The sequence below is a fragment of the Salvelinus namaycush genome, chromosome 26 (assembly GCF_016432855.1).
Source record: "Salvelinus namaycush isolate Seneca chromosome 26, SaNama_1.0, whole genome shotgun sequence".
Lineage (NCBI taxonomy): Eukaryota > Metazoa > Chordata > Actinopteri > Salmoniformes > Salmonidae > Salvelinus > Salvelinus namaycush.
In genome coordinates this window covers 32,914,211-32,936,440 of record NC_052332.1, presented here as the reverse complement: position 1 = coordinate 32,936,440, position 22,230 = coordinate 32,914,211, and the positions used below count along the sequence as shown (strand labels likewise).

At 43.8% G+C, this 22,230-nt stretch overlaps 1 protein-coding gene and 1 pseudogene across 1 annotated transcript in view; one reads left to right on the top strand and one right to left on the bottom strand.

The window, feature by feature from the left end:
• The first annotated feature begins 518 nt into the window (after positions 1–518).
• On the top strand, positions 519–17,132 carry LOC120021086 (annotated as a pseudogene).
• A 1,589-nt stretch (positions 17,133–18,721) lies between these two features.
• LOC120021085 (ryanodine receptor 1-like) overlaps positions 18,722–22,230 on the bottom strand; it is an 81,623-nt gene continuing 78,114 nt past the window's right edge. Inside the window, exons 68-74 of the mRNA XM_038964729.1 lie at positions 19,990–20,136; positions 19,770–19,904; positions 19,496–19,652; positions 19,266–19,330; positions 19,056–19,156; positions 18,919–18,970; positions 18,722–18,817 (exon numbers count right to left, since the gene is read on the bottom strand). Of these exons, the coding sequence (XP_038820657.1) occupies positions 18,722–18,817; positions 18,919–18,970; positions 19,056–19,156; positions 19,266–19,330; positions 19,496–19,652; positions 19,770–19,904; positions 19,990–20,136 (753 nt within the window). The remainder of the gene's footprint in view (positions 18,818–18,918; positions 18,971–19,055; positions 19,157–19,265; positions 19,331–19,495; positions 19,653–19,769; positions 19,905–19,989; positions 20,137–22,230) is intronic.

Genomic DNA, 22,230 nt, shown 5'->3' with positions numbered 1-22,230 from the left:
ATTTTGCTGCAGGATAACAGTCATTCACATCTCTGCAGATAAACACTTTATTTGTTTGTTTTTCATAAGAACTTTAAAAATGAAAACTGACATTAAGTTCTCATACGTGCATCCATCCTTTATCATATGCTAGCATATTCTTTCATACGAAGATGTGCTTTTCTTTCATTCATTATTTGAATATCCAGATGAGAGATCATGTATAACATCTTGTTTTTCAAGCCTGGCTCTGAGGACCAACAGGGTGTGTAGGCTTTTGCTCCGGCCCAGCACCGTCAAACAAGGTTAATTTTAGGCTTGATAATTATTAGTTGATTATTTGAATCAGGTAGTATTAGCCATCGATGAACCCCAAGGACTATGATTGAAGAGCACTATGGCATGAAATCATGCTGTTCTGGCCTAGGACATTTTAATGCAGTGTTGTGATTCTAAGAACATCCACAAGGGAGCAGTAATACCCCATGTACTGTATGTTGAATGTTTTTTATGTTGCCATGAAATAGGGTTGTGACTAGATGGAGTACAGCTACGACCCGAAAGTGACTTTTCGTAGCAGGTTATGAGAACGTTTTAGCTAACCTTAACCGGTTTCCTAACCTACTACGTTAATTCTCCTAACCTGCTGCGTAAGTTCTATTAACATGCTACATAAAAGTCACTTCTGGTCATAGCTGTACACCGAAGGAAGCTGTGGGACAGGCCAAATGGACCACAGATACACCCATGTCCATAATGCTGAAACTGACCTAGAAGAGAGGAAAAGGGAGAAGGGAAAAAGAGGGAAAAAAATATTTAAAAAATATTTAAAAAATACTAAATACAAAAAATTGTGTGTGTATGAAAGTGTGTAGATATATGTGAATGCACTCCTAGCGCCCCCACCCCTCTCAGCCCGCACAGTTGTGAGCTCTAATTTAAATGACGTTTTTTCTTTTTTCTTAATTTTTAAAAACACCACAAACTCATGTCGGGAAAATAAAAAGGTGAAACTAATTTACGCCTGTTCTGATAAAAACCTTAGGGCATTTAGCCTCGGGGGATGCCTTGCTTGACCACACCCTCCTTCCTTGCTCCTGGCCTGCCCTGTCTCTTCCACCAATCCATTTGTTTTTATGGACAGAAAAGAGCAGAAGCTCTAAGCTGTCCGATCAGGTCCATTGTCTACTGTCTGGCTGTACACCACTTAGTCAAAACCAGGAAATAGCCTACTACTAAATCTGCTGTTTCCTCATTTTAGAAACACATCCGGCTAGTTTTGAAGAGTGAAATTTGCCCCTGAAATTAGATGAATTTTATTTACATAATTTTAATGATAAAAAAGTAGGCTTATACATTTGTTTTTGCATGTGTAAAGTCTGCTGTCTCTAAGATAATAATCTTACTAACCATTTCACTGTTTTCTCAACTGACTGGTATATCATGTTATGACAGTGGATTTAGATGTGGAAACAATGTTGATTCAACCTGTTTTTGCCCCGTGGTTAATGTCTACATTTGTTTTTGCCCCGTGGTTAATGTCTACATTTGTTTTTGCCCCGTGGTTAATGTCTACATTTGTTTTTGCCCCGTGGTTAATGTCTACATTTGTTTCTGCCCCGTGGTTAATGTCTACATTTGTTTCTGCCCCGTGGTTAATGTCTACATTGGTTTTTGCCCCGTGGTTAATGTCTACATTTGTTTCTGCCCCGTGGTTAATGTCTACATTTGTTTCTGCCCCGTGGTTAATGTCTACATTTGTTTCTGCCCCGTGGTTAATGTCTACATTTGTTTTCTGCCCCGTGGTTAATGTCTACATTTGTATTTTCCCCGTGGTTAATGTCTACATTTGTTTTTGCCCCGTGGTTAATGTCTACATTTGTTTTTGCCCCGTGGTTAATGTCTACATTTGTTTTTGCCCCGTGGTTAATGTCTACATTTGTTTTTGCCCCGTGGTTAATGTCTACATTTATTTTTGCCCCGTGGTTAATGTCTACATTTGTTTCTGCCCCGTGGTTAATGTCTACATTTGTTTCTGCCCCGTGGTTAATGTCTACATTTGTTTTCTGCCCCGTGGTTAATGTCTACATTTGTATTTTCCCCGTGGTTAATGTCTACATTTGTTTTTGCCCCGTGGTTAATGTCTACATTTGTTTTTGCCCCGTGGTTAATGTCTACATTTGTTTTTGCCCCGTGGTTAATGTCTACATTTGTTTTTGCCACGTTTATACTATGACAGACACCTTAATGCATGGGTGGGCATTTCACCGTGGTGGCGGCTCTGGTGCGGGACGTGGACCCCGTTCCACCTTAGTCTTGGCCCACTTAGGTGGCGCCTCTGGAGCGGGGACCCTTACCGCCGACCCCGGACTGGGGACAGGAGGGAGACTCTGGCGGCTCCGGACAGGAGGGAGGGAGGGGGTGGGTGTCCCACCTGTTTTTTTTATGAAGCGTTTCAGTTTTTGAAGAGCCCGGCCAACGTAACCTTATCTCTGGGTAAGCCGGTACAGGTGCTCTGTACTCTCCAGGGAGATGGGGGTTGAGAGGAGCCTCCGGATGTGGTGTGGTTGAGGGACGGTCAATCCCTGGATTACGCTGACACCAATCAAGTGCAAGTGCCTGTCACTGAAGGAGGTTGGCTGACCATCATTGAACTCAGGTCTTTCCTTAGTATGACTCTCTCTGTGTGTTTACGTTATGTCAGTCAGAACAACAATGCATCTTATTTTTAGTTATGTGTCTGTCTGTCTGTCCTCAGAATTGATCATGTGAAGCTGTCAGACATTGGGAGATACTGTTGTATGGCAACAGTGGGGAGGAAGGACTTGATGTCTCAGGAGGGGCACATTCAGCTGGAGGGTAAAGTGTCCCGTTTCTCGTTTTAATAAAATGTCTGTCTATATTCTACAATATCTTACTGAAATTTCATCATCTTTTCAAGGAATCCCACATTTCTCAGTGAAGCCTCATGACGTGACAGTGGTGGCTACTGTTAGCCTCAGCCTGCAGTGTTTGGCCCATGGGCCTCCAGAACCAGTCAGGATCATCTGGCTGCAGAATGGAGGACCACTCAACACGCTACAGGACCCGGTGTCCGATTCTCCCTCTACTCTCAATATCACAGGCAAAGACTGTCTTATTTGCCTGCCACACGTAGAACGAATCAAAATCAAATCAAATTGTATTTGTCCCATACTTTGTAAACAACAAGTGTAGACTAACAGTGAAATGCTGATTTAATGGTCCTTTTCCAACAATGCAGAGTTAAAGATAAATAAAGAAAACATTTACATAGTGACATGAGGAAAAAACATTTCTATTGTTATGTATTGTGTGATGTAAAATATATTTTCAGAGGCAATTCTTTCATAAAAGAGTGTTGATAAAATCAAAAGCATTCATTATCTCACTGACCACCTCTCTGACTGTCACCATTTAGGCCTCAACCATAACAGCAGCTTCTCCTGTGAAGCACACAACAGTAAAGGTGTGCCTACCTCAGCCTCTGGAACTGTGACAGGTCCGTACCAACAGGGCAGGGGTGCAACAGACATTACTTAACATGCTGATTGGATTGGTTTTATCCATGACTATCTCTCTTTCTGTCTTGGAATAGTGGTTCCCTCCCAGGCACAGAAAGTCCAAGTTGTAGAGGTCACCAACTCTTCCCTACACATCTCCTGGGAGCCTGGCTTTGGAGGGGTATATCCTGTCTCTGTGTGTTCTATACAGGTAAGACTAATCCAAGAAACTGGTGTGACTGACTATAGAATAGTCTAGATACTGAGCCAATCTAAAAGTAACTGCTCATGAGTTATACACAGTGTATAAAACATTATGAACACCTGCTCGTTCCATGACATAGACTGACCAGGTGAATCCAGGTGAAGGTGTTATTAATGTTTTATGCACTCAGTGTACCATGGTTGATATTTCAGGCAGCTCCGTCTGGTCCTGACCGCAACACGTTGCGTAATCTCCTGATCTATAATCAGAATGTCAATGTACCACCTGCTCAACACCTGTTCCCTGAACTGAAGCCCTACACCTTCTACGACGTGAGGGTGGCTTGCCGTAGTAGTCAAGCTGCTTCCCCGTGGACACCATGGGGAACACTGCACACAGCTGAAGGAGGTAAGCTGTACGCCACGATCTTCTACCCACAACCCATCAGTGTTTATAAAATTCTATTACTGATAATGTTTTTCGTTATTATAACGTAGATGCAGGGAGTCAGGAAGCAGGTGCAGTTAGTGAGTTTAATAACAACGAACATGGAGCAATACAAAACACGAGAAGCGTCTGACATGGAAACAAAAACAATACTACCTGATGACTAATAACAAAAGAGTGCTATATAAAGGATAAGTAATCAAGGGATTAATGAAGTTCAGGTGTGACCGATGATGAGACAAGGTGTGCGTAATGATGGTTGACAGGACAAGTTTAGAGACCGTTGACGTTGAGCGCCGGAGCGGGAGTCAACGTGATAGTTATTTGTATTCACTTCTACATTTCTTAGTCATTTTGGCAGATGATTTCATCCTGAGTGACTTACAAAAAGGGAATTCAACAAGTGCAACAACACCTATGTAGCAGAGCTCAGTGACATACAGGAAATATGGGAGGAGCAACGATAGTAGTCTCAGTTGAGTGACTTGCTGTGAAAGACTGGTTTTGGAACAAAGATTGTTAATGAAAAAACTATTTGGGAATTGGTTAAGCATTCTCAAGTGTTTTTTGATCAAATAAACTGAAGAGATAGGGACCCGACATGAAATAAAGATTGTCAGTGCTATTCCTCTGAGATGGTAATAGACAGTCAAGTCTGCCAGTAGGAACACTCCTCCGCTCCATCCTCAGTGTTTTAAATATAAACCTCTATATTGAGCAAGCTGCCTGAGTGAAGGAGGAGGTACTGAGAGCAGGAGGGAAACACATTAAACATTGTCTATTCATGGTTTGGCAGAGGTGGTGCATTCCTGCTGTGTCCATAATGCTGCAGTGTGTTTGAATTAAGGCTAGAGAAGAGGCGGTTTTTCTCATGCTTTCCACAGTCTGCAATGTAGACATGCTTGTGAAAAAGGGAAAGAGAGACTTTTGAAGAGAAAGGGGAAACAGCCACTACCACAGTGGTGTAGTGCGCATCAACACATGCTGACCTATAAATCATTTTCCTGAAGTAAAAAGTAGTCAGGAAAAAACGGCAATTCAATCAAATCAGTAACCAGAGTTGAAATAAAACACCCTTCTTTGTGCTGTGAGAATGTAAGTTTGGATTCATTTGATTTGATTAACTACACGATGTTGACTGTGTGGAGGAGAAAAAAAGACATCGTATTGGTTCATTCCATACGTTTGTTGTTGCAGGCAGTGGAAGACTCATGAATCTGAGGTCTTTGTGTAACCTAACCATTTAGACTCTTTACTCTGTCTCTTTATCTGAAGATAGCATGCACACGCATGAGGTGGCAAAAATCTTTAAGGTGTGTGTGCGTGTGTGTGTGCGTGCGTGCGTGCGTGCGTGCGTGCGTGCGTGCGTGCGCTATACTTTGTGTTGTAAATAGAGCACATGTTCCCGACCTCCCCACAAAGATGTACAGGAATATTTTGGAAAGATATCTTATCCCTCTCACCTACAGTATATCTCTCAACAGGAGTCAGAGGGGCTTAGGCAGAGGGAGAGACAGACAGAGGGTTGGAGGGAGAGAGAGAGAAAGACGGGAGGGTTGGAGGGATAGAGGGAGAGAGACGGAGGGTTGGAGGGATAGAGGGAGAAGTGCTTGTGTTTTCGCTGGCTGAGGTAGAGCCACATCTTGAAACAATCAGCAGTGGAACACTCAGGGATGACATCCCTGGAGAGGGTCCAGTACAGGCTCCAGCCACCGCCCACGCTATGACTCACAACGTGATAGACAAAGATGTCTTTATTTACATTGTTGTCTTAATAAGATAAATATTATGCACAGAACCTTTCTTTAAATACACACTGGTTTTAACACCATGAGTCCAGTAGTGTATATTACAGATCATTTAATATGTTGTACACATTATTCCTTTTTGTGTGTATCTGACAGTGCCAGAGGAAGCACCAGACAACGTGAGTGGACTGTTTAATGGAACATATGTTATTGCCAGCTGGTCCAAGCCACCAGGCAGATTAAATGGCCAAATACTGGGCTACAGAGTGGAATACCTCACTGCTACCATGTCCCAGGTAACACACACATGCACGCCCGCCCGCCCACACACACACACAGTGTAATGGGTATCTTTGCTGTTGTTCTGTTTCCCTGTCTTAGGCTGTTATGGAGTCAGTTCAGTCCTCTGAGCTAGCTATCCCTCTCTCTAGCCTCCTGGACAATGTGTCCCTGAGAGTGAGTGCCTGTACTGTTACAGGTTGCGGCCCCTGGAGCCCAGTCCAATCCCTCAAACAGAAGCAGCCTGGTGAGTCTGGACAGAACCGAGGGAGACAACAGGATGGCTGTGATGGGTCCAGGAGAAGGGAAAACAGCAGGAGATTCAAAATGAATATTTAAGGGGCTTTGTTTTCTAGGTTGATTTAATCGGTAGCACATTATGGTGTCTGACATACTGTAGCTAACATACCTCTCTTTCCTGTTTTAGTTGTGTCCCTCCACCAGGCATTCTCCTGGCATTGGTGGTATGTGGTCATGGGGATTGCTGTCAGTCTGGCCTTGATAGGGTTCATCTTATATGCAATTATATTGCGACAAAGAGAGACATGCTTTGGGTATGTACCTATAGTTCTCCCTGTACAGTGGTGGGAAAAGTACCCAATTGTCATACTTGACTAAAAGTATAGATACCTTAATAGAAAATGACTCAAGTAAAAGTCATCCAGTAAAATTTTACTTGAGTAAAAGTCTACAATTATTTGGTTTTAAATATACTTAAGAATCAAAAGTAAAAGTGTAAATAATTTCAAATTGCTTATATTAAGCAATATACATTTACGGATAGCCAGGGGCACATAACACGCAGACATAATTTACAAATGAAGCATTTGTGTTTAATGAGTCCGCCAGATCAGAGGCAGTAGGGATGCCCAGGGATGTTCTCTTGATAAGTATGTGAATTGGGCCATTTTCCTGTTCTACTAAGCATTCAAAATATAACGAGTACTTCTGGGTGTAAGAAAAAATGTATGGAGTGAAAAGTACATTATTTTCTTTAGGAATGAGGGGAAGTCAAATGAGGGGAAGTCAAAAATATAAATAGTAAAGTACAGATACCACAAAAAACGACTTAAGTAGTACTTTAAAGTATTTTTACTTAAGTGCTTTACACCACTGTCCCTGTATCACTTTGTTCCATTGTTTTTCATTACTGTCAGATGATTCATTTAAACCATCTGTGTGTGCAACAGCAAGGCATTTTACCCTATGAGGAACGCTGGTGGGGATTTTGTGGTGAGATACAGTGCAGGACGCACCTACAATCGGCAGTCAAACGAAGCCACATGTGAGTTGCCATGCCACTGACATAAGAGAAACAGTGCAGGGTGAGCGGATATATTAGTTATTTAACTGAATGACTTGGAATCAAATGATGTGTCGTGCAGGGTGAGAGTTCAGGAACAGATTTTGAGGCTTGGATTTCATCCTGTTGCTCAATGTTGTTCTGTGCCAGATGTGGAGAAGCAGAGTAGTGTTATGATCTGGCTGTTAACACAACCCTTTGGATTTAATTGAGAACCGAGTACAGATCTTGGTAGAGTCATATTGCTAGTATTTCTAGGGGTCAAGGCACCTACACCTTTTAATTGATTTATTCCAATAAAAATGGAAAACGGTCTAAATCAGAGGATCCCAAACTTTTTCACGCAGGCCCACCTTCCAGTATTCGGGAACATTCCCCTCTGCACGCACGCCACGTCTATTTCTATGGGTACAAGCACTGTTCATGACACAAACTGTTCACATCCCTCTTGTTGGTGGAGAGAACATTTAGCAGGTTTAAAGCTTATTTCCTGCAATTCTACACATTTTATCATTTCTAATGTGTATTGATGTGATATTTGAGTGACTTGAACATTACAACAAAATCTAAGGGCTTAAAAACATAGCTAAATAAATATGGGCAAGTTGATCTGGACATTTCTGACAATTTATAAATAGCTCTCTAAGGTCTGAAATGACTGACATGACAAGAGGAACTGATGATGCACTTCCAAATTTAGAAATGTCACCTTGTGCATTCTACTATTACCACTTCCACGAGTAAGTTGAAAGCTGGACTGAGTTCCCCCCTGCCGACCCCTCGCAGGCGCGCCCCACAGTTTGGGAACCACTTGTCACGTTCTGACCTTAGTTTCTTTTTTATGTCTTTGTGTTAGGTTGGTCAGGGCGTGAGTTGGGGTGGGCAGTCTATGTTCTTTTTTCTAGGTTATTTGTTTTCTATGTGTTTGGCCTGGTGTGGTTCCCAATCAGAGGCAGCTGTTTATCGTTTTCTCTGATTGGGAACCATATTTAGGTAGCCTGTTTTTCATTGTGTGTTGTGGGTGGTTGTTTCCGTTTCAGTGTTTTCACCATTCGGGACTGTTTTGGTTTTCATTTTGATTCTCTTGTTCTTTTTGTATTTTGTATTCATTCTATTAAAATATATTATGGATACGTACCACGCTGCACATTGATCCGATATTTCCTACTCCTCAGACGAAGAGGACGAAAGCCGTTACACCACTGGTTTAAATCAAAGTTTTGGGGTGTGTTTGTTGATAGTGTGAATATAGCATTGTTATGGTGAGGTAAACGGGAAGGAAAAATATATACTGTAAGCCTGGAGCAGCTTAACAATAATGGCTTCATGATCTGGGTTGTTTTTCAAAACCGCAGCAGAAAAATTATATCATGTGTTACTGAGCCGGGATTTCACAAGAACAACATCCCCTGTAAGGGATCACTCTGATGTGTTTTGGCAGTTGTTTAAGGACAGTGGGGGAGGATTCATGCTAAAGTTATTTTCCAAGATGTAATGTTTTCAGAAATCCCTGTTTCAGTGTAAGGGAGTATTATCTATCCCTTTCCACAGTGAACAGCATGGTGATTTAGTGGTGAATTGAAGCAGAAGTTGCAGGACGTGATGATGGACAGTCACAAGCTGACCCTGGGCAAGACCCTTGGCGAGGGTGAGTGAGCTCTGACTGATGCCTTTATCATACATGATGTAACCTAGACATGAACTACTCAATCTAGGAGTAAACATCCCAGGCCCTTAAGAGGCTTATATCCCCAGATACACCCACCTGACTAACAACAAGTCCATGTCTTACTCTGCAGTGGCATTTGGCTCTGTCCTAGAAGGGCTTCTGGTGCACCAACAGGCTGTTCTCAAAGTAGCTGTGAAGACCATGAAGAGTGAGTGATCAGACAGTGTCAGTTGCCACCATGTCTCTCCCATATTTTACCTTAGTCACCTTCTCCTCCCTCTCACCTTCTCTTAGTTTCCATCTGCACTCACACTGAGATGGAGGACTTCCTCGGGGAGGCTGCTTGTATGAAGGAGTTTGACCACCCCAACGTCATGAGACTCCTTGGTGAGACAGACTGGGGTCGCTTGTCACAACTTTCTCCATCTACTATTAAAATGTGGTCAATAACCAAGTGTCTGATAAGGTTGTGTTATAGATTCCTTCTTTAATTCCCCGTCTGCAGGCAGCAGAGAGAGGAGGCTACCCCTCCCCTGTAGTCATCTTGCCCTATATGAAGCATGGGGACCTGCACAGTTTCCTTCTCTACTCTTACTCTAGACTTGGGGACAATCCTTTGGTCAGTTCCCTTCCACACAGATCGGAAAGTTTTTGTTACACAAATACATTTTAGCGTTGTGGCCTTTCTCCTTTTATGCATTTTCCATTTGTGCTGCTGTATAGCACCCCCTGTTGGAGAACTGCCTTATCTAATCCTCTCGTCTCCTCTCCATCCATCAGTCCCTGCCTTCTCAGATGCTGGTGAAGTTCATGACAGACATCGCACGGGGAATGGAATACCTGAGCAACAAGAGGTTCATCCATAGAGACCTGGCAGCGCGAAACTGCATGTGAGGATTCTCACCTCTGTTTTGTCAATATGTTCCACTCTTTCTCACACATACTCTTCAATATTTTTCTGTGAAAGTCTAGCATGTTGAGTGATACAAGTAACAATACAGTGTTTATTATGTTGTACATATCTGTCCTGCAGGCTGTGTGGCTGATTTTGGCCTTTCCAAGAATATCTATAACGGGGACTACTATAGACAAGGACGCATTTCAAAGATGCCAGTGAAATGGATCGCCATCGAGAGCCTGGCAGACAGAGTTTACACCACCAAGAGTGATGTGGTGAGAAATCCTTCCTGACTTGGTCTGGCTACATTATGTGCTCCATGTACGCCTCTGTATTCGTGTTTTAAAATCCTGCGACATACGGTGCATTCAGAAAGTATTCAGACCCTTCAGATGGAGGGAAAAAAGGTTTTTAGACATTTTTGCAAAACAGAAATACCTTATTTACATAAGTAATCAAGTTAGTATTAAGTAAGTACATAAGTATTTAAGTAACAAGGACTAAATACAAGACGCCCTACCCTGGAGTGGAAAACAGTGATATCTACAACTCCCTTAGACAGCGCAACCGCCTCAAACAGCCCCCTGGCTGCCTGGACACCATGTGAGTTTCTAGTTCTGGATCTGTACACATAAATCCTTGAATAGTATGAGTTAGTTGATTGAATGATCGTTATTTGCTGGTATACAGTAGAGGCAACGTAACTTTGTGGAGTACCTGAAGTTGTGTTTATTTCTTCTCATGTTGTATAAGCCTCAGTCGTCCCCTCCTCTCCTTCATACTGTAACTACTTCCTGATGTTCTCCTGCTGGCTGCTGAGTCCTAAGGGCCGCCCAGGGTTCCCCTCTGCGCTGTGACCTGGAGAAAGCCCTGGAGGGGATGCCTGAGCAGGAGGAGGCAGATGACCTGCAGATGACCTGCTCTACTTCAACATGGAAGAGCCCCCAGGGGCCATTGGGGGCTGGGAGCCCTTTGGACTGCCTCACCCGTCCTACTGGAAGAACATGGGCAATCTGGAAACAATCCAGGTGCATCATCATACTCATCATGATCATGCAGAACACTATGTTCTCTGCCCTCAGCCCAGCCCTATGTCAATGACTGTGTGGACAGCCCTCAGCACACGGCCCAGCCCTATCTCAATGACTCTATGGACAGCCCTCAGCACGAGGCCCAGCCCTATGTCAATGACTCTATGGACAGCCCTCAGCACACGGCCCAGCCCTATCTCAATGACTGTGTGGACAGCCCTCAGCACAAGGCCCAGCCCTATCTAATGACTATGGTCAGCCCTCAGCACGTATAGAATAACTATCTTCAAAGTAATGACTCGGGACGTCGGGTTTGATATGAAAGCTTCTTTTAGTAATAATACTTGATCACGTTACATTTAACAACTTTAGATTCTACAGAGCAATGCCAGCAAGCTGCTAGCGCAAAGGAACCCAAAAAAATCACCTGTTAATTGCATTTAACTAGCGCGTTCACTCTCTACTTCCTGTCGCAAGGCATTCTGGAACTTGCAGTCAAAAGCGTAATTCAATACTAACCAATACAATTACATACGTAAATAACTGTAAAGAAATATCTTTAGATACAGCTCAATGAATTAACTTAAACATTAACTCTGTAACACATTAAAGTTACAACATCCTCCCCCCCCGATGAACAACTGTGTTCATCTAGATCTCTAGGCAGTATATCAACTGAATAGGTCTCCTCAACAAAGTCCCTGAAGCAGTACGAACTGAACATGATCTAACTAGGCCATCTCGGCCTGGAAACAGTTCCTCAATCTTTCCTAGTTTCCAGGTTTGTCTGGGGGTGTTATCTTCTCCTATGAGTACAACGTCACCCGCTTTCAGTGGGGTGGGCTGTGGTGTATCACAGCGGTGTGCTGACTTTAGATCCAGCAAGTAGTCTCTTCGCCAACTGTTCCAGAAGCTGGTCACAAGTCTCTGCCTGTACTTCCATCTGCGTGTCATGTCCTCCTTGTTTAGCGTTGGGTGCTGAGTGTCAGCTGGAAATGGCTTTGGAGGCAAAGAGGTTAGTCGTTTACCCACCAGGAAGTGTGCTGGGGTCAGGGGTTGTGGTTCATCCACTTCATTGTGCACGAAGGTCAGAGGCCTAGAATTTAGAATTGAATTTAGAATTGCTTCAACCTCTGTCAGGACTGTGCACATCTCTTCAAAGTTGAGTGAAGCTCTCCCAAGAACCTTTCGCAGGCATGTTTTCACTGACCTGACAAGTCTTTCCCAGAATCCGCCCCACCAGGCTGCTCGCTCGGCGATGAACCTCCAGGTGATGCCCCTTTCTGAGAAGAAAGCCAAAAGTTGGGGCTCTTCGATTGCCTTCCACAGCTCTTTCAAGTCCTGATCAGCTCTCTTGAATGTTTTTGCATTGTCTGAGTATCTGTACTTGTTGGGCAGAACCCATGGGTGCTGCTCTCTGAATGTGAAGCTGGACTGTTGCAGTCTTCCTCCTACACTGAGTAGTTCGTGTTCGTCCAGGAACGGTTTCAGTTCTCTGATTTTACAGGCATTGTTTAGGCTTTTTCCTGCCTTCAGTAGTTTTATCTCCTGTCCAAAACTCTGTTGTTGTGTTACCTTAATCCAGTACTTTTCTGCATCGAACAGTTCGTCAGCAGTCAGTTCACCTTGTATCTTTATGGTTGTACGAGCATTGGCTATGAATCTCTTTATCCAGGCGGTGACTCTGAACACTCTTTTCAGTTTGCTGTACCTTTCAAGCTCCAACACAGGTTCAGTGATTGCTGTGCTGTTTGCTGCGAGTTGTACAGTAACCTGGCAGCTGGACCTGAGGTCTATATTCACCTCTTCCGGAACCTTGTTATCATCAGTCTCTTCGGACTGATTGGGTGATATCAGAATTCTGGGTCCATTCCACCATAGCTCGCTCTGTGTCAAGTTTCGAACAGTTTGTCCTCTTGTAGGGAGGTCAGCTGGATTAGTTTTCCCTTCAATATGTGACCATGACTCTGGATTGGTCAAGGACTGGATCTCCGTCACTCTGTTCGCAACAAACTGTTTCCATTTCTGAGCTGAGCTGCAAATCCAATGCAGCACGATCATTGAGTCTGTCCACATTTGGATCTGTTTTTCTTCCAATTTCAGTGTGGTCATCAAGTTGTTTGCGAGTCTCGCTCCAATCACAGCTCCCATGAGCTCCAGGCGTGGCAGCTTCATTTTCTTGAGTGGGGCTACCCTGGACTTGGATGCGACTAGACTTGTTGTTTCCCTGCCTTGTGATTCACCTTGCAAGTAAGCTACTGCACTGTAAGCCCTTTCACTTGCGTCACAGAACACGTGTAGTTTCAGAGTGTGGCTATTCTGTGGCCGCATGTCTGTTCTGTACCACCTTGGTATGGTGAGCTGGTGTAACTGGGGTAGTTCTGAACACCACTGTTGCCATTCTCGTGTCAGATCAGGTGGTAATTCTTCGTCCCAGCTGAGTCCCCTCTCCCACATTTCCTGGAACATGCACTTGATCCTGATGGTGAAGGGAGTTAAGAAACCAAGAGGGTCGAAGATACGTGCAGACGACTGTAGAACACTTCTCTTTGTGTTTTCCTTTTGCTTTAGAATGCTCAGTAGCGGCCTGAGGTCAAACAAAGTCATCTGTTTCCGGTCTCCATACTAAACCTAAAACCTTCAGCACTAATCCTTGTGTTTCTAGCGTCAACGGGTGGTCAGTTGTCGTACTCTCCTCCCATTTTGTTTTCAATTCAGGAGAATTGGTCATCCACTTGCAGAGGTCCATGCCTGCAATCGACAGCATTCGCTTTGCAGTTGTCACAAGGTAAGCCTCTTCAACATTGCGTGAACTTGCAATGAAATCATCTACATAGAGTGACTCTCTCAGTATCTCTACAACTTCTGGTTGTTCTGTTTCATATTGTTTCAGGTGCTTCCTGATTGTAGCTGCCAGCAAAAATGGACTTGGGGAAGCTCCAAATACCACTCTTTTCATCCTCAGCACACGCAGCTCCTCTTCATTTTCTCCCCTTGGTGGGCCTGTGAGCCATAGAAATCTCACGGCGTCTCTGTCTCTCTCTGCTAGGGATATCTGCAGGAAAGCTTTCTTGATGTCTGCCATGAATGCGATCTCATGTAGTCTGAACTTTATCAGAACGCTAAGCAGATCCGGATTCAGGTTCGGTCCTGTGAGTAGACAGTCATTGAGGGATGGACAGCCATCTTCATGGGATGAGGCATCAAACACCACTCTCAGTTTTGTTGTCACCTTATCTTCTCGGAGTACTGCATGGTGAGGTAAGTAGTATTTTACGTTGTCTGCACTTGATGCGTTGTCCTTGGGCACGTCCTCTGCCATATCCTGTTGTAAGTAGTCCTCTACCACTTCATTGTATCTGCTGTACAACGTCACATCCTTCTTCAGTCTTTTCTTCAGACCTTCAAACCGTTTCTTGGCGATTCTATAGTTGTCTTGGAGTTCTGGCATTTCTCATTTCCATGGCAACTCCACGTGGTATCGCCCATCTTTGAAGGTGGTTGTTTCCTCGAACCTCTGTAGAGCCTCGGTTTCCTCTGGGTTCTGTGTTTTCTCGCTTATAATACCCAGAGACTCAAGCTCCCAGAATGCATGCAGTTGTTTGGAGACTAGTGTGTCTTCATCAAGTGGGATGAACATGCAAGTTGCCTCGGCGACACTTGACATGAACACGGGTCCCTGCACCGACCATCCAAAGGTGCTCTCTAAAGCAACCAGCGTCTCCGTCAGTCGCTCCACTCTGCCTGATACTATCTGCCAGTAGTAGTCTGCTCCTATCAAGACAGAGAGTTCAGGATCATTGTCATCTCCTGGAAAGTCTGCGAGCTGCAGTCACTTTCTATTGAGCTCATGTCGAATCTGTTCACCAGGAACCTTCATCACAGCTGTGCACACTTGTGGGGTTTCAATTGCCTCTATCTCTATTCTCTGCTGTTTGTCACAGACATACTCCAAGATTACTTTCACTGTGTTGCGTTGGGACGTTGCTGGGGCAGAGGAGCCAAACGTGTGAAGAGTGAGTGCCTCTTGTCTGATTACTGGTAGCTTCAAGCCCTTCACAAGGTTTTCATGTATGAAGCTTCTCTGACTGCCTCCATCTAGTAAGCAACGAGCTATCTTCCTGCCCGATGGGCCTTCTACCCATGCCTTTGCCGTTTGTAGCAACACAGTGTTCTGTCCATCTGGTTTCATCTTCACTGAATGGGGAATAACTGAGGAAACAACAGCATCTACAGAAACAGTAGGGGGTTGCACCTAACTCCTCTTACCGGTACACACAGCAATGTGATGTCTGCTTCCACATGTTGCACATGACACATCTTTGACTTTACAGAATTTTCCTATGTGTCTCTGTCCTAAACATACAAAGCATCTTCCCATTTTCTTTAGTTTCTCTTTGCGTGCAGCAATATTGTGGTCAGGGCAGTTTTCTGATTTGTGGTCTGCACTGTCACAGAATAGACAGTTTTGTTCCTTCTGGCTGGCTGTATGCAATGCTGCAGCAGAGGGCATGTTGGGTCTTTTTGTTTTCATTTCATTGGAGAAGCATGACTTGTTCCATGGTTTGCTCTCTTTCTGTTGGTTGCATGATCTTGTCATTTGTAGCGCACTCTCCCTGCTCTGAACCTCCTTCTGTAGGAAACTGACAATCTCAGACACTTTCCATTCATCATCTACTCCCCTCTGACGACTATAGTCAAGAGCTATGTCCTCTGGAATCATCTGCAGTAAGATTGGGCATAGTAGGCTTCCATAGGTTTCTGACACTACACCCAGTGAATCCAGGCTCCTAATCTGAATTTCACATTCATCATATAGCTGCCTCAATGTATTTAGATCAGAGGATTTCTTCACAGGGGTGAGATTCAACAGCTTTGACATATGAGCACTAATCACAAGATCTTTACTTCCAAATCTGCTCTTGAGTAGAGCGATTGCATCATCATAGTTACTGTCTGTTAACATCAGTCCTGCTACTGCCTTTGCAGCTGGTCCATTGAGATATGTTTTCAGATAGGTAAACTTCTCTTTATTACACAGTGAATCATTGTTGTGAATAGCAGTCTCATACTGGCTCCAAAACTCCTGCCACATACTGACATCTCCATAGAATTTCTCAATAATCAACTTTGGTAACCTTACTGATTGTCTCTGTGATCTGTTGGAGTTAGCGTCACTCACCCGTGCTGGTAGTGGATTGAGATCCTGGTTTTTCTTTATCACTCGTTGTGCACGGCTCTTCAGCATGATAATGCGCTCTTTGTAATCCTCCGTGCATGCAATCTCTGCCTCCAATCCGTCCAATAGGGTTAACTGTTCAATTCCACGATCAAGTTCAAACAAATTGTCCTCCTTAGCTGACAGCAATTCCAACAATGTACTCAAGTGATCGGTATCCGGATTCGACTGGGATATTTCCACGTCAATCTGATTCAAAATCCGTGTTGTGGCACCTCGAATGGTACCCCGCTTTCGTCTCATTCTTTCGGTTTCATGCCGGCGTTCCTCCTCAGCCATTTCAGCCGCTTCTTCGTCGCAGCTCATATCCCTGGTTTCGGCACCAAAATATAGAATAACTATCTTCAAAGTAATGACTCGGGACGTCGGGTTTGATATGAAAGCTTCTTTTAGTAATAATACTTGATCACGTTACATTTAACAACTTTAGATTCTACAGAGCAATGCCAGCAAGCTGCTAGCGCAAAGGAGCCCAAAAAATCACCTGTTAATTGCACTTAACTAGCGCGTTCACTCTCTACTTCCTGTCGCAAGGCATTCTGGAACTTGCAGTCAAAAGCGTAATTCAATACTAACCAATACAATTACATACGTAAATAACTGTAAAGAAATATCTTTAGATACAGCTCAATGAATTAACTTAAACATTAACTCTGTAACACATTAAAGTTAAAACAGCACGAGGCCCAGCCCTATCTCAATGACTCTATGGACAGCATGAGCTGGATGGCCTCCTCTTCAAGCCCCACTTTGCAGCTCCAGGCATCCCGCTCCTCCTCTCTCCTGCTGGACGGACAGGTCAAGGATGGGTGATCAGGCAGTGAGGCTTCGAGAAAATACACAGTGACTACCAGTGGTTGTTTAGAAATACTGAAAAATGTGGACTGAAATTCACTTTTTATTGAAATACTGTTGTGTGGTCAAATGAACAAGCTCTAAAGAAATCATTGATTTGTTGTGCACATACACTGCAGTAAATTATTACTAATGTGCAGCCCCCCCATCACATGCTAAATATCTTCCCAATATTAAGTTAAGAAATCAAATCACCTAATTCATTGGCAGTGACTGTGTGTTATAAATTGGTATAATCTTCTACTGAAAGAAAGCTACATCAAACTGCAAGTGCATCAATACCTTTATTTAATAAACCAATGAACAAACCAATCTTTGTTTTAAGAACAGAAAGTTGTGAGTTCTCTCAAACTAAACAATGTATTGGATACAATAATGCATTCATAGTGTTCACAGACTAGAGTCAGCATTAAACATACTAAAAACAAAAAAATACACAAACCCTAGTTACTACGTTAACAGCACAGTAACCATAATTAGTTCTATTGAGAAAAATAAGAATAATCAACATTATTATTAATAAATAAACAGAGAAGCTTTCAGGAAAAGCTGTAGTGTATGCAACACAAATGTTGTCAGTTGAAAAGTAGCAGTTGAAGAAAGTACGGCACTCAACACATTCAATGTACTGTATGAGTGGTTATAGAGCTGTTCCAGTGGGATGGAAATTCAAGCAGAATAGTCAAATATTATCAAAGAGATTTTTGTGTCATTAGTCTCAGAGTGCATTGTTTTAAAGGAAAAAACAATGCACTCTGTGACTATCTCCCACGTAGTCACTCCAAACGACCACTGAGAGAAAATAAGCAACCGTCACAAATGTTGTCCTTGTTACTTAAATACTTACTTAATAATTATGTAAATTAGGTATTTCTGTTTTACATTTTTCATAAAAGTACCAGCCACTATACTCTAGTTGGGCTTATAGTAGAAAGTACCAATGCAACTAATAAAGTTTGTTCAAACGATTTAGACACAGAAATGTACATTTGTATTGTCTACAAACAATGTGCACTGTGTGTGAGAGATGACATTAATTGAAATATGTAATTGTTATTGCTACATATGCACTTCAGTATTTCCCACATTCATTCACACATTTGAAGAATTGACATGGTAACAAACACATATTCTAAATGCAGTCATTTAGTTTGCATGTGTTTGGCCTATTCGAACAAGAGGGACAAAAGCCCTCTTTTGGTCTAGTACTATAAATGTGCCTTCACCCTGGTCCGTACAGTATAGTACAGCTATTTCAGTCTAGTTTAGTATGTTATTAAACCTACTAATTGTAGTAGTACGTTACAGTATGTTATTAAACCTACTAATTGTAGTAGTACGTTACAGTATGTTATTAAACCTACTAATTGTAGTAGTACGTTACAGTATGTTATTAAACCTACTAATTGTAGTAGTATGTTACAGTATGTTATTAAACCTACTAATTGTAGTAGTACGTTACAGTATGTTATTAAACCTACTAATCATAGTAGTACGTTACAGTATGTTATTAAACCTACTAATTGTAGTAGTACGTTACAGTATGGTTATGCAAGCTGATCCTCATATTGCTTTCTGAAACAGTCGCCAGCAGGGAAGAAGTCCCACGCTCGCTCCTGGTACATCTTCCACACATACGACTCCTGCAACAGAGGACAGTAGGATAGAGGGTGAAAATTGAAATTAATGGCGAGGAATTTGGTGTCACAAACAGAAAGACTGACTGACAGACAGACAGACTCACCTGGCCAGTGTGCTCCGTGTCATCTTTGTTGATGAGGTACATTAAGAAGAACCTGCAGAGGACAGACAGGCAGGTCATTGTGATGGCTGATGGACATGGACACACACTGTTGACTGCCTGACAGGGAGAACACTCACATGTAGTTGGCCAAGTTGTGTTCCTCCAGGGTGTGGGTCTCGAAGCCGTGCGGCGTCATATCAAAGTAGTCGCTTCCAATTCCACAGATGAAGCACTTGGTCTACAAGAATCAAATAAACAGAAACGGTAGACAAGATGCCGGTTATGTGCATAACTATCTGACTCACTCACCTAAAACTGAGGAAAGCAATAAAATAAATGATTTCTACCTCCATGTCTTCCTTAACCTGCTCCTGTTGGTCTCTGAGCTCTCCGAAGGCGTCAATGATCAGACCTGTAGGTAGCACACAAGCTCACAGCCTCACTGGAGAATGGAATTATGACTAGATATCTCCTTCCATCCATTCAGTATGCCCAGACAGAAATTGGCCTTGCTTGAGGTATACTGTACAGTAGTTGGGTAGTGTTTTGGACTGCATAAGCGGGACGGGTGCCTTACCCTGGATGATGGCCAACAGGATGACAATGACAAAGAAGAAGAAGGTGATGTCAAAGACGACCCGGTAGAGCTCGTACACGTCTCCTGCCGGGTCCTCGATCTCGTCCCCTATGCCACCGCCAGCACGCACGCCCACGTACATATGGAAGAGGTAGCACTGACGAAAAGTGGAGGGAAGAGAGCACATCGAATATAGGGCAGGAGTAAGTAGACTCTACTATACAACATATTGTATACCACACAGAGCAGACCAGAGACAGAAACCCTGACTCACAGTCATCATGTCGTCACATTTCATATCCGGCTCATCCTCATCTTCACTCTTGTTGTAAAACTTGCGGAAAAAGATAAAAGCCACTACAGTGTAGAGATACACCACCACTGCCAACAAGCCCAATGTCATCATGAGCTAGGAGGGAAACAGGGAATGAGTAGAATCAGCCACACATTCACTACACATGGAGGCTGGAAGAGTCTTCCTGGTCAGCTCTTACTTGTTTCCCATTGTGGGTGACAGAGGACAGGATAGTACGCAGATCCTTCACACCGATGGCTATGTCCAGCAAGTGACAGGCATAGAAGAAGTTGTTGTAATGTCCAAGCAAGGACATGATCGTGTACCAACACAGATAGAGAAAAGTCTGGGGGGAATAAGATTGAAATAATATACAGTTTAGTGTCTGCAACTTACAGTATGAAGACATACAGTGCATTTGAAAAGTATTCAGACCCCTTGACTTTTTCCACATTTTGTTGCGTTACAGCCTTATTCTACATTTACATAAGTATTCAGACCCTTTACTCAGTACTTTGTTGAAGCACCTTTGGGAGCATTTACAGCTTAGAGTCTTCTTGGGTATGACGCTACACGCTTGGCACACCTGTATTTGGGGAGTTTCCCCCAGTCTTCTCTGCAGATCCTCTCAAGTTCTGTCAGGTTGGATGGGGACAGCTATTTTCAGGTCTCTCCAGAGATGATTGTTCAAGTTCAAGTCTGTGCTCTGGCTGGGCCACTCAAGGACATTCAGAAGCCACTGCTGCATTTTCTTGCCTATGTGCTTAGGGTTGTTGTCCTGTTTGAAGGTGAACCTTCACCTCAGTCTGAGGTCTTGAGTGCTCTGGAGCAGGTTTTCATCAAGGATCTATCTGTACTTTACTCCATTAATCTTTCCCTCGACCCTGACTAGTCTCCCAGTCCCTGCCGCTGAAAAACATCCCCACAGCATGATGCTGCCACCACCATGCTTCACCGTAGGGATGGTGCCAGGTTTCCTCCAGACGTGACGCTTTGGCAATTCAGGCCAAAGAGTTCAATCTTGGTTTCATCAGACCAGAGAATCTTGTTTCTCATGGTCTGATAGTCCTTTAGGTGCATTTTTGCAAACTCCTAGAGGGCTGTCATGTGCCTTTTACTGAGGAGTGGCTTCCATCTGGCCACTCTACCATAAAGGCCTGATTGGTGGAGTGCTGGTTGTCCTTCTGGACGGTTCTTCCATCACCACAGAGGAACTCTGGAGCTCTGTCAATGACCATTGGGTTCTTGGTCACCTCCCTGACCAAGGCCCTTCTCCCCCGATTGCTCAGTTTGGCCAGGCGGCCAGCTCTAGGAAGAGTCTTGGTGGTTCCATTTTAGAATGATGGAGGCCACTGTGTTCTTCTTGGGGACCTTCAATGCTGCAGAATTTTTTTGTACCCTTCCCCAGATCTGTGCTTCGACACAATCCAGTCTCGGAGCTCAACAAACAATTCCTTCGACATGGCTTGGTTTTTGCTCTGACATGCACTGTCAACTGTGGGAAATTATTTAGACAGGTGTGTGCCTTTCTAAATCATGTCCAATCAATTGAATTTACCAAAGATGGACTCCAATCAAGTTGTAGAAACATTTCAAGGATGATCAATGGAAACAGGATGCACCTGAGCTCAATTTCGATTCTCATAGCAAATAGTCTGATTATTTTTAATACATTTGCAAAAATGTATACATTTGCTTTTTCATTATAGGGTAGATTGTTGAGGGGAAAAAACAATGTTGTCACGACTTCCGCCGAAGTCGGTTCTTCTCCTTGTTCGGGCAGCGCTCGGCTGTCGGCGTGGCCGGTCTTCCAGCCATCATCGATCCACTTTTCATTTTCCATTTGTTTTGTCTTCTCACACACCTGGTCTTTATTTCCCTCATTACATGTTGTGTTTTTAACCCTCTGTTCCCCCCATGTCTTTGTGTGGAATTGTTTATTGTAAGTGCATGTGCACGTTTTCTCTGGTGCGCGACGGGATTTGTACCCATTTGTTTATTGTTGCCTTGTTTACGCACGTCTTCCGGCACTACAGGGTGCCTGAGAATATAGTGTCTGATCGGGGTCCCCAGTTCACGTAGAGGGTCTGGAAGGCGTTCACCCCGAGAGTAATGGGCAGGTGGAGAAAGTAAACCAGGATGTGGGCAGGTCTCTGCGGTCTTATTGCCAGGACCAGCCGGGGGAGTGGGCGGCGTTCGTGCCCTGGGCCGAGATGGCACAGAACTCGCTCCGCCACTCCTCCACTAACCTCTCCCCCTTCCAGTGCGTACTGGGGTACCAGCCGATTCTGGCACCTTGGCATCAGAGTCAGACCGAGGCTCCTGCGGTGGATGACTGGTTCAGGCGCGCGTAGGAGACATGGGAGGCTGCCCGTGTTCACCTTCAGCGGGCCGTGCTGCGCCAGAAAAACAGCGCAGATCGTCACCGCAGTGAGGCCCC